Below are 14766 nucleotides of genomic sequence, written 5' to 3'. Positions count from 1 at the left end.
AGCGCATGCTGGACCTGTGGCCGGGGCGGGCGATTGTCGGGGGGCGGTCGAGTGAGTCGTGGGTGGTGTCTGTGACAACGGATGACCTGGACAGGGCGACCAAAGCGAAGCAAAGGCGAGGCCAGGCGAGACCCCCCAAGAGGCGGCGACATGAAGTTCCCAAAACCCTACCCGCTAGCGTGCCAGCGAATGCTCCTCGTCTGCGTAATCCACAGCCGTATGCCATTTTTAGCGTCCTACCTGCCGATGCAACGACACGCTCAGTTGAGGTCAAACGCATTGCAATTACTCTATGAACCTTGCCCTTATTACGACCGTCCCAAAAGACCTCCGATCCCTCGACTGGGAGAAGCCCGAACCGCCTCTCGCTCCCACTTGTCCTGCGCAAGATCATACAGCTCCACGAAACCCTCGTAGTCCTTCGTGTACTTGTCCATATTCCCATTCCTCACGGCATCGATATGTCTCGACGTGCCAGCCTCGCGGGTGAGCAGTCTCTGCTTGCCCCAGATGAGATAGACGACATTCTTGCAGATGGTCTTGGAGCGGAAACCTTCGCTGCCGTCGTAGTCGTCGCCATTGCGCTTGAGCTTCTTGCGTGCGGCTTGGACGTCTGGCGGTGCATTGTCTGGGCGGCTCCTCTCCTTGGAGAGTTCTTCCTGTGCGAGGCTTCCTCCAGACTGGCGGTAGGCGTCGAGACCAGGGAAGCAGACGATCTTGACAATTGCTTCTGTTTGGTCGGGACTGGCGCCCTCTCGGGCCACTGCGCGCTCCATGCCACCTACCACCTTCTTCTCATATGGACTCTTCAAAATCATGTCGCGTAGATTGTAGCATTCCATTTGGCCTGGTGCGAACTCCTCGTCCTTGAAGGTCGATGTCCAGTAGTAGGCAACATCAGGTGCAAGACGCATCAAACGGCTAAGCTCGCCAGCGTTTCTGACGATGCCATGCAGTCTTTCGGGAAACGTGGCATGCAGTCTCTTGGATTTGCCGTCGTAGAAGGGAGCCAGCAGCTTCTCGAGTCGCCGTGTCATGGTGTTGACAGCCTGCTTGAACAAGGCCTCCTGGTCGGGCTTCTTATTGAATTCCTGAACCCTCTTCGCCCGTGCCCGAGTACGTGCAAAGCCTAGTTGTGTTGTTAGCACAAGCAATGAAAGTCGTTGAGCTGGAAAACTTACCATCATCACCAGCCGTCTTCTTCTCTCTGAGACTTAGATCCTCTTTTTGATCGGGATCACTTCCAAACCAAAGATCCGAGAAAACATGCTCCTTCAAAGCACGTCCCAAAATGCCAACCACGAGAGCCTCACGCGTCGGTTGTGCAGTCACCAAATCCTCCCAATCCTTCCTTCCGTTCTTGCCTCCTTGTGACAGACAACCAATGTAGCGAATCAGCTGCTCGTTTTCCTTCTTCAGAAGGGAGTCCAGGAAGCCCGCAGGCGGCGTAGTGACCTCCTTGCTCGTCGTGAACTTGTTCGCAAAGGTCCGAATGTCTGCGATGAGTTCGTACAACCTTCCGCAGACAGCCTTGTCTTTGCCGTTGTCGTTGACATCTTCTTTGGAGAAGAGCTTCTCATCATCCTTCGCTTTACTAGCGATCTTGCTAGCGATTTTGCGTGCAGGGGCTCCAGGGGAGATCGCAGGGGGGCGAACGTCACCGGGTCTCGTCATATGCTCCACGATCTCGGAATCGATTCCTGAATATTCGCCTTCTTCGTCTTCATCTTCATCCTGTTTCTCTCCATCTTCCTCTCCCTCTTCAGGACCCTCCTCCTCATCGCCCTCGCCATCACCAACAGGACCACTCCCCGCACCCTGACCCTGGAGCTGAATCTCCACCGGCCCTTCCGCAGTCATAACCCTCCGATCCCCATACTTCTTCTCAACCCACTTCGTCCACGAAGCCCGGAACTCTCGCTCCGCCTGAAATTCTGGTACCCCATAGTGCTTGATACTCGTGTCGAGTTTGAGTTGTAGATCCACCAATACTTTCCGGTCCTCCGGGTCGTGGAGAAAATTGATGTCTGGAACGGTGGCAGGCGTAGAGAAGCTGGGGCGGTTGGGATTGCGCTGGCGTGTGTCTGTGTTGCCGGTGCCGCTGGCTTCTGCCTCCAGGTTGGGGCTCCAGTGGACGCCTTGGTGGCGCTTGCGGCCGGATTGGGAGGTTGATGTGAGTGGACGTTTGCGTGATTTGTATTTGTAGGGGCCTGTGGAGGGCATTTTGATGTATGGTGAAGTGGAGGGTTGTAGGTTGAATGCTTCAGAGCAATGTCTGGCAGTCAGAAGGCGTTATGAAGATGCTGGAACAAAGAAGGGTGAATGTTTGCGACATGGTGGGAGGCCAGGTGAAGTCATCTTCCATTGTTTGTCCCGGCGAGTAGGCTCCGGAATGTACGTCCCTTTGTGGCCTGGTCTCCATTCCAGTGGTTCCCCTGAGCGATGAGAAGCTCGACTGCCTCAGTGAAGTTGGCAGACTGTAGGAGGCAGAGTCGATATCTCCGTGCTGTGATCGCGTTAGCAAGCCTCTACGGCCATCGATAGAGGGAGTGAAAGGGACATGTTGCTTGCAAGAAGCCAAGGCGAATCCTCACCTTCTTGACGCTTTCACTCCTTTCCACAGCGTGCATTCTCATGGTCAAACTGAGATGGAATAGGGAGGGCCCAGAAAGGTTGAGATAATAAACCAGACTTTCATTCATGTCATCCATCGCCATATCCCGGCGGAGCTCGCTACGACCCAGAGGTATAATGCCCACGTTGTCCACCCACGAATTCGCCATGTCAAAAAACGCCTCGAATCTTGCGCTGTGAGCCATTCTAACAAAGACCCCAGCAGCGATCACAGAAAAAGACCCATCTTTTTTCACACAGCCAAAAATCAGCAACAAAAGTATCAAATGCTCTCCATGCTCTTCGTTCAGTCGATCGTCATGCGCTGCGGTACCTGGCCCAGAGGGTGAGGTGGTCCGTTATAGTCTCCAGATCCCCACTTGCCTCCGTCCAGCTCTCCTGTGTTCGGGACCTTTCTCCTCTGAATATGTGGTTTCAGGCCCTTGTTGAAGTTCATCATGCATGCTATTGCCGTTCCAATCGTTACCACCAGTAGCAGAAGTGTCAAAACCGCGAAAGTCGTGAGAGAGCTGCGAATGGCGATGTAGTCCTGCTCGCGTGCGGGTGTGTACATTCGCACCAGCTTGAATACAAAGTACGCCATTGCCGCAAAATACACGATGATGATGCCGGTTTGTCCGATGTGGGATTCGCGGCGGGTGAAGTAAGCGGCGAGGAAGAGGAGGATGATGGTGATTGGGATGGCCGCGATCGTGAGGTAGAATTCGGAGTCGGAGGTGCCGGTAACGACGACGACGAATTGAACGGTGAAGCCGAGGAAGAAGAAGAAATCGAACTTGAGCAGGGCGATGTAGATCTGGTCAGACGTTAGATGAGTAGCCTTGGCAAGTTTTGAAGATCATGCCCACCTGATATGTCAGATAACGCCTCTTCAGACGCAGATCGGCGGAAATGTGCTTGTAGATGGTCCACGCAAACTCATTGTAGAGCTTCCAGGCGATGAATGCGAGCATCACAGTCCCCAATGCCACAACGCAGGGCGCTGCGATGAGGAAGGGCTTGAGGTTTTGCCAGGTCTCAGGATCAATGTCGCCCATATCGACCAGCTTTTTGACGGCTTCGTTCACCTGGTCCATCTGCACGGACGAATAGATGAGCATGCCAATGTTGTACAGGCATACTCCGATGACCTGGATGGTGTTCTTGAGCCTAAGAGCATCGTAGGCCAGAACCAGCTCGTATATGAATCCGAAGATGAACAGAGCCAGATATGTGGGAATTGTCTTCGTAGGCTCAGGCGCCTTGCCATCGCCATCGTCCTTTACGTGCAGATTCGTCTGGAACTCTCCAAACACATATGCCTCCAGTCCCAAGCTCGCAACCGCTTGGCCAAGGACGACGAGCATGAATGCCCATGTCCAGGGTGTATTTGGCACATACATGCCTCGCCGCTTGCTTGTGCTGCCGGCTACTTGATTTCGCGTGGGCAGTCCTTCTCGATCATGATATCCGCCTGATTCGTACGCGGGCTGGTTTCCTTGCGGGTTGTAGATGGGCGGTCGTACAGAGGAGAAAGACGAATTGCCTGAGAGAGGTTGATAGGCAGTATCGCCGCCCAGCAGCGATGCGCGGGCCTGGTGCTTTGGTTTCGACGTGGTGACGGTGGTGTGTGGCCGCAGAGTCGCGGCCGGTCAGGAGGATGGTAGGAATGTATAGTAGTGCGACAGAGTGACCGGGTGGTGGCAGCGCAGTGGTGAGGCTCGGGGCGCTGGGGTTATGGCGAGGTTGCAGCGGCTTACGAAACGCCCTTGGCTACGTTTCTTGGGCTCGCAGGCCGTGTGTGGGCGGTGGTTGGGCGGCCTCTAGGGGCTGCAGACAAGCGAGTGACGGCGACGGGACACAGCGTGTGGCAGCCAGCGGCGAGCAAAGGTTTCAGCTGGCGGTGCGGTGCGGTGCAGTAGCAGACGACTGGTGGTGCTGCGGCGGGGAGTGTCACGGCGTTGATCGATGGATGCGGATAGAGTTCAGCCCGGGGGCGTGGCGATATGTCCAGGCTCGTATCGACGAGTGTGTATGTATCGATGGATAGCGAGCGGAAGTCGTGAGTAGGAGGAGACTGAGGCCGTGGTCAGGCTGAGGAGTTGCAGGTGGTTGTAGGTGTTGGCCGTGATATGGAATCCTCACTCACTGTCGTCTCCTGCGGTCATGGCTCCTTCGGTGCAGGTCCCTTCTTTAGCCTCAACTCTTGAGACACAGCCACATGTCTGCTGCTAATTCCGACCTGTCGTTTGGACCGCCGGCCCAATCAGCGTCCGCCTCCACCACCACCGTGCACCAATTTTCCTGCTTCACGTCGTTTTCCTCCACGCCGAGCACTCACCTGTCAATGGCAGCAAACAATCACCTGCCATTGACCCATTACATCACATGGTACGTACCACCTCCACCCCCCTTTATGCACCTCGTATGATGAACAGACAATTCAAGAGAACCGTTGCGAATGACTCTTCAGGAGGATGATCGTAAACATTACCTATAACCAAACTGAAACCCCTTCCGCATCACACTGTCTACAGAGAGAACGTGGTGAACATTACTGATTGTGCATGCAGTAGATACTGTCCATAATGTCAAAAGATGTCTTCGTGCGTCGGTTTCGACCCTATCTCTTCTCTGGCTTCAAGCGCTCCCAATACCTTCCTGCACGTGCCTTCGCCTCAAAGCCATATCTTCGCGCAAAAGAGAAGCAGCAAGATGTGACACATGATTACGAGAAAAGAGTAGCACAGCTGCAGGCTTATAGGCCATTGTCAGAATGCTACCCTAGACTTGAGAACGTGGATGTACAAGACAGTGCTGGGAAGAAGGCCTTTAAGAGTCAATATGAGCACCTGGAGGTCGACCAGACTGCACCAGATGGAACCAAGACAAGAGTCAGAGGTAAAACTTATCAGAGGTAGGTATCAACCCAGCGGCTGACTCCCTGCTAGGAAGAATACATTCCATACGGACTGCTGGATCAAAGCTGCTCTTCATAGACGTGAAGCAGCCAGACGGCACACTTCAGGTAGTCTGTCAGCTGGGAAAGCTTCAAGACGGAGATGGCAACATCACTTCAGAAGTCTTCAAAGGAATTGCGAAGATAGCCAGGAAAGGTGATGTGTATGAGTTCACAGGATGGCCTCATCGCACTGCCAGGGGTGAGCTGTCCCTGCTCGCCACGGATATGCCTACTCTTCTATCACCATCACTCCATCAGATACCAGAGGCATTCGAGGATCCTGAAGCCCGCGCCCGCGCTCGCCATGTGGACATGCTTGTCAACCCAGATGCCATACGAACACTGCGTGTTCGCCATGAAGTCGACGCAGGTCTGCAAGAATACTTCAACGACAGAGGCTTCACCAGAGTGTACACGCCCATTCTCGGTGCAGGCGCAGGAGGAGCTACCGCACGACCCTTCGAAACCGAAGCTACAGAATTCAATGGAGAGAAGCTGAATCTACGGATTGCCCCTGAATTATGGCTCAAACGTCTGATTGTAGGAGGCATGCATGCTGTGTACGAGATTGGCCCTGCATTTCGCAATGAAGGCGTTGATGCTACACACAACCCTGAGTTCAACATCTGTGAATTCTACAAGGCATACACGACCCTAGACGATTTGATGAGGATGACCGCATCTCTACTACTCCATCTCAGCTCGCATGTGAAGGATTCGTCGTTTGCTGTGGACGCACTTAAGACTTTCGAAGAGGTGGAATTCATACCCGGCTTGCAGTCAAAACTACAGCATCAACTCCCCGACCTCCAGTCCCCGCGAGCCCAGGAACAAGTACTCGCCATCTTCGACAAGTACGAACTCGTCAAGCCGTCCAACCCAACCCTACCTCGCCTGCTCGACACCCTCGCCGCCTACTTCCTCGAGCCGCTATCCAACGAGAACAACCCGACTTTCATCACCCACCACCCCGCCTGCCTCTCGCCGCTCAGCAAACACTTCACCTGCCCCCAAACAGGCCAGATCGTCGCCGCCCGCGCTGAGCTCTTCATCAACGGCCGCGAGTACGCCAACATGTACGAGGAGGAGAACAGTCCTTTTGAACAGAGGCGGAAATTCGAAGAACAGCTCAAACAGCGTGAGACTGATGCCGAGGCGATGGAGCTGGATGAGAATTACTTGCAGGTGCTGGAGTGGGGAATGCCGCCGACGGGGGGTTGGGGCTGTGGGGTGGATCGCTTGGTTATGTTGTTTAGTGGGAGGGAGAGGATGGCGGATGTGTTGCCGTTTGGGAGTTTGAGGAATGTGGTTGGGTTGGGGAGTGGGAAGAGGAAGTAATGAGCAGGATACGTGGAAGCAGTGGGCTTGGTGTCTGGCCTGTTTCAACTGGACGCAATGGTAGGAAAAAGCTACCTCTCAACTCCAAGTGGTTATCAAAGGACCCTACCACGGCTCTCACCTAGCCACTCAATCATCTCTCAACCAACCTTTATCCACCAGCCCAAGCGCCGCCCGCATCGCCTCCAAAGCCTCCAGACACTTCTCCCACGAAACCCCACCACTAGCATTCGTAACCGCATGCGCCGCCGCAATGACCGAGCGCAGACGATTATCGGAGGGCTTCGGCCCCAGAAACCCTCCACCACGCTGATGCACCTCAAAGCACCACTGCACCAAATTGCCCCACACCTTCCTGCCGGAAATGGCAATGTACAGGAGCGTCTCCACCTTGATCTTGCCGCCCTCCCACTGTTCGAACTGCGCGATGTGTCGCTCGAACGCGGCGAGCAGTCTCGCGTCGCAGTTGTGGACCACGACGCGGAAGCTGTTGCGCAGGTAGAAGATCTTGCGGGCTTCGAAGCGGATTTGACGACACGTGCGCAGGAGTTTGGGGTCTTTGAGGCTGTGCGTCACGGTGATGGTGGTGGGTTGGATGAGGGCTCGCTCGTAGATGTCGTTTCGGAGCTCTGGGGGCAGGTCCAGGAAGGAGGTGCGTTTCTGCGAATTCACGGTCCGCTGGGATGTTTTGCGGGAGGGGGGTCAGTTTGAGGCCTACCTTGCCATTGTCATCTCCAATTCTCTTCTTCATCTTGCGTCGCTTGGTTGGGGCTGCGAGCTGGCCTTGCTGGCCTGGCTTGCGCTTGGGCGGCATGCTCGTTGCTGGTGTTGGAGTTTGTTGGTGGGCGAGAGAAAGACGAGGAACGTAGCGTTGGGGAAAGGAGAACATTATACATCTTGAGTGAAGTGAAGTGAGTTTGACATCTTAAGGGGTTGGAAGCCTAGGGGTTTCATCTGCGAAGTGAAGTGAGTGAAGTGAGTGAAATATGCATGTGATATTGACACTAATGGGCTTGGCTGAAATCCTATTGAAGCAGTCTCGACAACTTTTCCCTGGGAAATACCCGTCAAAATTTCCTGACATCGAAGCAAAAAGACTCCCTAAAACATATCGCCAACAAAACGAAGTAAATGAGCAAAGTACTCACAGTCCTACGAACTCACCGCCTGGACACCACATCTCGACTTCACCAAGCACAAGAAATGCAACACCACCTCCCTCAATCCCTAAGCCATCTCCGACCCAACCTCCCCGCCACCGGCCGCAAAAACCCCAAAGCCCGCCGACACCTCGCCCACGAGCCCTTCTTGTAGTGCGACTTCGCAACCGCATGCGCCGCGACGAGGAGCTCATCATACGCCTCATCATCCTCGTCATCTGGCTTAATCGCACACCCCTACCAGTGAACCACGCGACACCAGTCCATGAGGTTCTTCCAATTCGCAGCGGTCTTGGTGCCGTCGGTGCACACCGCTACTTTCTTGCCCTGCGCCGTGCGCATCGGCCGGGTCCACGCCAGAAAAGGCTCGAGGAGTCCGGGGGCGCAGTCGACGATTTCGACGCAGAAGGTGTTCTGCAGGTACCAGATCTTCTTGCACTCACCAGGGCGAGCTCGTAGATGTCGGGTGGTTGCGCAGTTCTGCTGGGAGAGTGAAGACGGAAGCTGGGGCCTTGGAACTGGTAGCTTCAGAGAGACTTCCCTTCTTGCGGGAAATCTCGCGACGGCACTCTGTCTTGAGGCGCTTGATTAGTTCACGGAAGAGACTGTGGTTCTCTGCCTTGCGCTTTGGTGCCATGGCGTTGGTGTGGTGTGGGATCTGATACTCTTGTTAGTGTCAGTGTTGATGCGGATGTCTCTGTCGTTAGTGTAAGATTTGGTTCGGAAGTTGGTGTTGATGCCAGAATACGAAAGACATTGCTCACTCGAAGAGAAGAGTCCACATGAAGCTCGAGTCTCAGTGCGTTATGTGTTATTATATCAGCCATAAAGCCCTCCAGCATAGAAAACACACATTCACACTACAGGCGAACAGCCTACGAGGCGAAGGGAGACAAAGCCCGAGAATTCATTGTGCTCATGAGAAGTTCTGTTAGCAATTCTATCGTACGGGGTCAATGTGCTGTATACTCACCTCGAAATTGTTCAACCTACTACGAAGCGTTGGCGCTAGCGATACGCCAAGACCGCGAAGTGAATGTTCACCCATCGGACCTACCGACGCAGACACAAGTCAACAATCTCGAGTCAGTCCCTCACCGCACGCACGATCAGAACCCCATTCACCTCCTCCCGCACTCCAACCTATCTCAATGGCCATCGTCGGCAGTTCTTCACTATCACTGCCCATGTCAACGTTGAGGTTGAGAAATCAATCGCCGATTCCACACTCGAGTCAGGGAGGACTTCCTAGGGCTCAAAGTAAAACCACCTGGCCACCAATCTGCAAGGTATTACCATGATCACCCCCCTTTGGAAGATCTGAACTCACGTTGGTCAAGGGCCTGAACAAGGTTCTCCAAAGGTTCCTGCAGGTACATCTTCGGAGCAGCGTCCGAGCGAACAACCCTATCATGGAAGGTATCTCGTGATGGTGGCATGGGTCAGATGGGCGGTAGAGGGAGAGCTCCAAATGTCGTGTTTACAATGAAACGAGTTTCATATCAAAATATTCCATGCGTGAACGCTAGGGTACCTAAGGTGGTAGCAGTATCACTTGCTCTTCGCTTTTATACCATACACCGCCGATATGTAACCTTCAAGAGGCATCTTCACTTGATCGCCAAAGTCCCAAAGGCCACCTTGTCTTCCCATATACGCTGCAGCTTTGAGGGCTGCACTTTCTCTGTCATTTCTTCATCTGCCAGTTCACGATCTCATTAGCCCTCTGATGGATCTGAAGCCAGTATTTACCGGTCCTTCTTAGGAGTGCCATCTGCAGTCGAGACTTGGTCACCGAGGCGGTTGTACTCGTCACTCAGTCCCTTACTCTGCTTCTTGAGGGTCTCGATGTCGCGGTCACGCTGAGCAAGCTCCTTCTTCAGGCGGCCAATCTCGCCCAGTCCACCGGCTTCGCCGAGCCCAGACGAGGTCTTGTCGCTCTTTGGGGCCTCGCCCTTGAGCTGCTTAACTTCCAGCTCCAGACGGAGAGTATCGACGATCATGACGTAGGTGCGGTTGAGGATCAGCGAGAGGAAGAGGGTGAAGCCGCAGAGGTACATGTTGCGCTGGGAGTAGAACTTGCGAGCCTGGACTTCCATACGCTCGCTGCCGGCGACGGCGCTGTAAAAACATGTCAGAAATGTAAATCTCAACCTGCCTTGTTGTGTGAACTTACCCAGCCGCTCCACCCTGGTACTTGGCCTGAGCCAGCTCAACCTGCACGCGGTAGACACGGTTGACGCTGTCCACGAACAGGATAAGGATGAAGATGAATGTAATCTGTCCGTGCTTAGCACAAGCCCTAGGTAATGTTCTTCACGTTGAAGCCTACCTTCAAGCCGTATTGTAATTTGGCGACGAGGGGGTTCTCGGAGATGAACTCAAAGAGCTTCCTCTTGACAGTGAAAGGGAGTGGGATGATGAGGGACATGAACACGCCCATCTCGAAGACGAGGAGGGCGAAGACCTGTAATTGGCACAGTCAGCATTTGTTTCGCGTTGTTGGAATAGCAGATATGGACCGGAGCATAGATGAGGCTGGGCATTTTCGTATCTTGGATTGGTGTGGTATTCTCGAAAGAGTATTGTCGAAGAGTTGAGGGACGGAGAGCAGGCGGCAGAAGTACTTACAAGACTGTAGTAGAGCGTCATGGTTGGATCACCTGCAGGTGTCTTGGACCTGCACCGCGGGAGTCGTGGAGCTGTTGCTGCTGTTTGTTGGTGGATTGGAGTCGGGGTTTCGAGGAGGAGTACTGGATGCTTGGGGGGTTTTAGGTATTCTTCTGACTAGGTCGGTGCGACGTGTCCTTGGTAGGCAGACAGAAGCAGAAGACGGTCGAGGGAGGGAGCAAAGGTGTTCACAAGCTGCTGTTCCAAGTTTGCTCTTCCACTTGACGACCCGCCCACGTCATGGCGCTGGTGATCATTGGTCGGTAAGCGGGAAGTCCGTGCTATCGATAAGCTTTGATTAGCTGCTTTTCTCGTGAACGACACTGGGAGTGAATGAAGAAACTCTCCAGAATGACCTTCTACCCTTCATCTTCACCCTCGCCCTCGTCGTAACGACCGCCACCACCAATATGGCATCAGAAGGCAATCCCCTCAATCCCTCCGACCCTCTCCACCCACCAGCACCAGGTGAAGAATCTTCCGCAAATCCTCAGAGCGAAATTCTCCCCGGAGATTCGGCCACCACCAAAGCAGAGAAGATCGAGCGACACGGCGATGTAGACCCTACCCATGTCCTTAAACAAGAATTTGAAGACTCACCACGAAAGAGAATGAAGCTCGAGCACGAGACCACCTCAGAAGAACAGCCTGGCCGCCAGAAAGGCGTCGCTCCAATCAAAAAGGAATACCTCATCGAAGTGAAGCGCAATGGCCAAGAACACGCCGCGCAGTACGACGATGATGCAGCCGAAGCTTCTGGCAAAGCCTCACAGCCTGAGACTGTTGGTGGACGAGGCGGTAAGAAGACTGCAGGCGGACAGAACCATGGCAGACAATTCGGCAGCTCTCGTGATGCCATTGAGCTGTGCAGGTCAAGAGCCTTCGCCAATGAGTTTGACGAGAACAATTGCAGGTTTGGGGAGAAGTGCAAGTATGAGCATGATATTCGAAAGTATCTGAAGGACGGCAAGAGAGAGGATCTCGATACTTTTGGCGGAGTGTGTCCAGTCTTTGAGATCAAGGGAAAATGCGGTGCTGGTTGGAGGTGTCGATTCGCGAGTAGTCACTCCAAGGAAGTGGAGCGGGAGGATGGCAGAAAGGAGTTGGTACTCGTTGAGAAAGAGACCAATGGCACTGCTAATGGCCACGCTTCCAATGGCAAGGCGGACGAGCAAGACGAGGACAACGCTGCGGGCGTCGTTAACGTCACCAGCGTCGGCGACAAGATCAACTTGAGGAAGAAGAAGCATCCTCTTCCAAGGTCTGACGAGTATATTCAATGGCTCAACAAGTGGCAAGGCGGCGAGGATGGTAGGAAACCAAACGGAAAGTCCGACGAAAACGGTGACCATCGAGCGACCTACGTTGAACCACCACCACGACCATCAGAGAAGCGACGCATCTACTACGGCCCAGAGACTCCAGTCCTTGCTCCTCTCACAACTCAAGGCAACCTTCCGTTCCGCCGACTGTGTGTTGAACTAGGCGCACAAGTCACCTGGTCGGAAATGGCAATGGGAATGCCTCTCCTACAAGGCGAGAAGCAAGAATGGGCATTGATGAAAGCCCACGAGTCAGAGCTCTCACCGCCAGCATACTTCCCCAAGAACCCCGTCAAAGACTACGACAACTCCAAAGACATCCGCTTCGGCGCGCAGATCGCAGGCAACAAACCATGGCTCGCCGTGAAGACAACCGAAGTCCTCACCAACCTCTGCCCAAACCTGCGCGCCATCGATCTCAACTGCGGCTGTCCAATCGATCTCGTCTTCCGACAAGGAGCTGGTTCCGCGCTGTTGGACTCACCTGGCAAGCTGGAGAAGATCCTGCGGGGAATGAACACGGTTTCAAAGGATGTTCCCATCACGGTCAAGATCCGCATGGGCACCAAAGACAAAACACCCACGGCGGAGAAGCTGTGCCAGCGTCTGGTCATGGGTACGCATGAAGCGCAGGAGTCGGACATTGGCCCGTGTGGCGTCGCTGCCATCACTCTGCATGGTCGCTCGCGACAGCAGCGATACACCCGCAGCGCTGACTGGGAGTACATCGCCGAATGCGCCAGTCTGGTCAAGAAACTCCAGGCGCAGCATGCTGCAGCTACGGACACCATCCGCGAGCCCGATGCGCGCGATCTGCCAGCCACGAATGGCGGTGTTCCCTACTTCTGCGGCAACGGCGACATCCTCTCCCACATCGACTGGAACGAGCACATGGACAACGCCGGAGTCGACTCCTGCATGATCGGCCGCGGCGCCCTCGTCAAGCCCTGGGTCTTCGAAGAGATCTCCTCGAACCAATACCTCGACAAGTCCGCCTCCGAACGTCTGGGCTACATCGAACGTTTCTGCCGCAACGGACTGGAGTACTGGGGATCCGACGAGATAGGCGTGGGCACCACGCGACGCTTCCTGCTCGAATGGCTCAGCTTCAGCTGCAGATACGTACCCATTGGCCTGCTGGAGTATCTTCCGCCCAAGTTTGGTGACCGCCCACCAGCTTTCCGTGGGAGGAGTGAATTGGAGACGCTGCTCAGCAGCGGCAACTACAAGGACTGGATCAAGATCAGGTATGTATTGAACTGCAAGACGTGCAAGGAAGAAATATGAATATACTAACCCGCTTCGCAGTGAGATGTTCCTGGGCCCCGCCCATAAGGACTTCAACTTCCAGCCCAAACACAAGTCCAACAGCTACGAGATCGAAGCCGAAGGCTGAGGTGGTCCGGAGGCAGGCTGACAGACAGACTTGCAACGTTTCACCACGCCGGCATCGCCTGAGGATGACGACTCCCCGCCGCGTAGGCAGTCCAAGGACAGGCGAGGGAGTCCTCGAAAGTACGGGCTGGCCGAGAGCACATACGCAGTAGTACGTACACATTGGCCTATCTGGCAACGAACAAGAAGGCGAGCGATTCCGCGTCGCGGCTTCGGTCGAATGGCGATCTATACCAACGTGTACGAGTTCGTCGTCTCAAGCTGCTTCAGCCTCAATTGTCCGTAGTTGTTTCGAGGAAGGAGCACCCACCTCATCGTGTGCTAGAGAGCGGTATGATGATGATGATAGTGATCGACATGCATCTGACGTCGGAGTGAAAAGATATAGCCATCTCGCAGTTCCGTAGCCGTCCTCATCAACACTTCATAAGTCTTATTCATGACGCAAAGTGCAGTCATTACTCGGAACTGAATAGGCTGAATAGAACCACGCACCCTAGAGCTCACCTGCACACCCTCGTCGAACGTGAGATTGGCCGGCGTCACATCTAGACCGCCTGCGCTGGAGCTCAGCTGGCAATGGTCGTGTTTCACGATCTTCGAGTGCTTGGTGCAGCGCTACGAGGACAACCATAATGTTAAGGCGTCGTTCGTCTCAACCACCCCAGCCTTGCCGTCTCGAGGCCGCGGCATGCTGTTTCGGGCAGAAAAGGAGTGATGTACGACCAATTTGCCTGGCAGGCGGTAGTCATGTCTCACATTGCACATTGTCATTATTGTGTCGATGAGACATGACATGGGTGGTAAGGTGTTGGGGGCTTGCTTGGGTGCTCTGAAGTCGCTTGACTTGCCCCCCAGAGAGATCCCCCAATGCATGGAGCTACTGCAGCATCTCTTGAGCTTGAGAGCTTCAATCCTGGGCTGGTCACATTATGGCGGCATTTCGGGCTGGACCGGTAGAGTTGGTACGAATGACCATGTCACCTTGTAATCCAACATCATCCATTGATGCGCGAGTGATGTAGGGCTTCATCTTGAGACCCCAAGATCCTGGGATACGACGGACAGACGGCGATGGGAGAGGAGGAGATTGGATTGCCGTGAAGCCATTGGAGAGTTGTGGTATTCTTGGATTTGTCATTACAATCGTATTGGCGTGTCCGGGAGCGGCCTGTATAGACCTCCGAACCGATTTGTGTCCCAGAACTTTCGTTACGGGTCGGCATTCGCACTGTAAGTAAGCGAGTCAGATGGCGAGCGTCGTGTAAGTGGCGAGTTGCAGAAGCGTATGGTGGCTAGATGACCT

At 54.3% G+C, this 14766-nt stretch overlaps 7 protein-coding genes across 7 annotated transcripts; 2 read left to right on the top strand and 5 right to left on the bottom strand.

The window, feature by feature from the left end:
* Nucleotides 1-308: 308 nt before the first annotated feature.
* Nucleotides 309-2223, bottom strand: M409DRAFT_19787 (uncharacterized protein; the record flags this gene model as incomplete). Its single annotated transcript, XM_033805096.1, has 2 exons — nucleotides 309-1129; nucleotides 1182-2223. 2 exons carry the CDS (start codon nucleotides 2221-2223, stop codon nucleotides 309-311), a joined length of 1863 nt encoding a protein of 620 aa, XP_033671073.1.
* A 697-nt stretch (nucleotides 2224-2920) lies between these two features.
* On the bottom strand, nucleotides 2921-4016 carry M409DRAFT_64521 (uncharacterized protein; the record flags this gene model as incomplete). Its single annotated transcript, XM_033816115.1, has 2 exons — nucleotides 2921-3430; nucleotides 3483-4016. The coding sequence occupies 2 exons, from the start codon at nucleotides 4014-4016 to the stop codon at nucleotides 2921-2923; spliced, it is 1044 nt and encodes a 347-aa protein (XP_033671072.1).
* Nucleotides 4017-5201: 1185 nt separating this feature from the next.
* On the top strand, nucleotides 5202-6913 carry M409DRAFT_64520 (uncharacterized protein; the record flags this gene model as incomplete). Its single annotated transcript, XM_033816114.1, has 2 exons — nucleotides 5202-5471; nucleotides 5531-6913. The coding sequence occupies 2 exons, from the start codon at nucleotides 5202-5204 to the stop codon at nucleotides 6911-6913; spliced, it is 1653 nt and encodes a 550-aa protein (XP_033671071.1).
* Nucleotides 6914-7042: 129 nt separating this feature from the next.
* M409DRAFT_19784 (uncharacterized protein) lies at nucleotides 7043-7727 on the bottom strand (the record flags this gene model as incomplete). The annotated part of the gene is made up of 2 exons (XM_033805095.1): nucleotides 7043-7573; nucleotides 7632-7727. 2 exons carry the CDS (start codon nucleotides 7725-7727, stop codon nucleotides 7043-7045), a joined length of 627 nt encoding a protein of 208 aa, XP_033671070.1.
* A 785-nt stretch (nucleotides 7728-8512) lies between these two features.
* Nucleotides 8513-9512, bottom strand: M409DRAFT_51930 (uncharacterized protein; the record flags this gene model as incomplete). The annotated part of the gene is made up of 3 exons (XM_033811940.1): nucleotides 8513-8731; nucleotides 9047-9126; nucleotides 9404-9512. 3 exons carry the CDS (start codon nucleotides 9510-9512, stop codon nucleotides 8513-8515), a joined length of 408 nt encoding a protein of 135 aa, XP_033671069.1.
* A 309-nt stretch (nucleotides 9513-9821) lies between these two features.
* Nucleotides 9822-10725, bottom strand: M409DRAFT_36013 (uncharacterized protein; the record flags this gene model as incomplete). Its single annotated transcript, XM_033810489.1, has 4 exons — nucleotides 9822-10179; nucleotides 10250-10353; nucleotides 10406-10540; nucleotides 10705-10725. The coding sequence occupies 4 exons, from the start codon at nucleotides 10723-10725 to the stop codon at nucleotides 9822-9824; spliced, it is 618 nt and encodes a 205-aa protein (XP_033671068.1).
* A 428-nt stretch (nucleotides 10726-11153) lies between these two features.
* Nucleotides 11154-13461, top strand: M409DRAFT_19782 (uncharacterized protein; the record flags this gene model as incomplete). Its single annotated transcript, XM_033805094.1, has 2 exons — nucleotides 11154-13312; nucleotides 13374-13461. The coding sequence occupies 2 exons, from the start codon at nucleotides 11154-11156 to the stop codon at nucleotides 13459-13461; spliced, it is 2247 nt and encodes a 748-aa protein (XP_033671067.1).
* Nucleotides 13462-14766: the final 1305 nt, after the last annotated feature.

This window comes from Zasmidium cellare (genome assembly GCF_010093935.1).
Source record: "Zasmidium cellare ATCC 36951 unplaced genomic scaffold M409scaffold_8, whole genome shotgun sequence".
In the NCBI taxonomy this organism is placed as follows: domain Eukaryota; kingdom Fungi; phylum Ascomycota; class Dothideomycetes; order Mycosphaerellales; family Mycosphaerellaceae; genus Zasmidium; species Zasmidium cellare.
The sequence above is the reverse complement of the archived record's forward strand: the minus strand, read 5'-3'. Positions and strand labels throughout refer to the sequence as shown.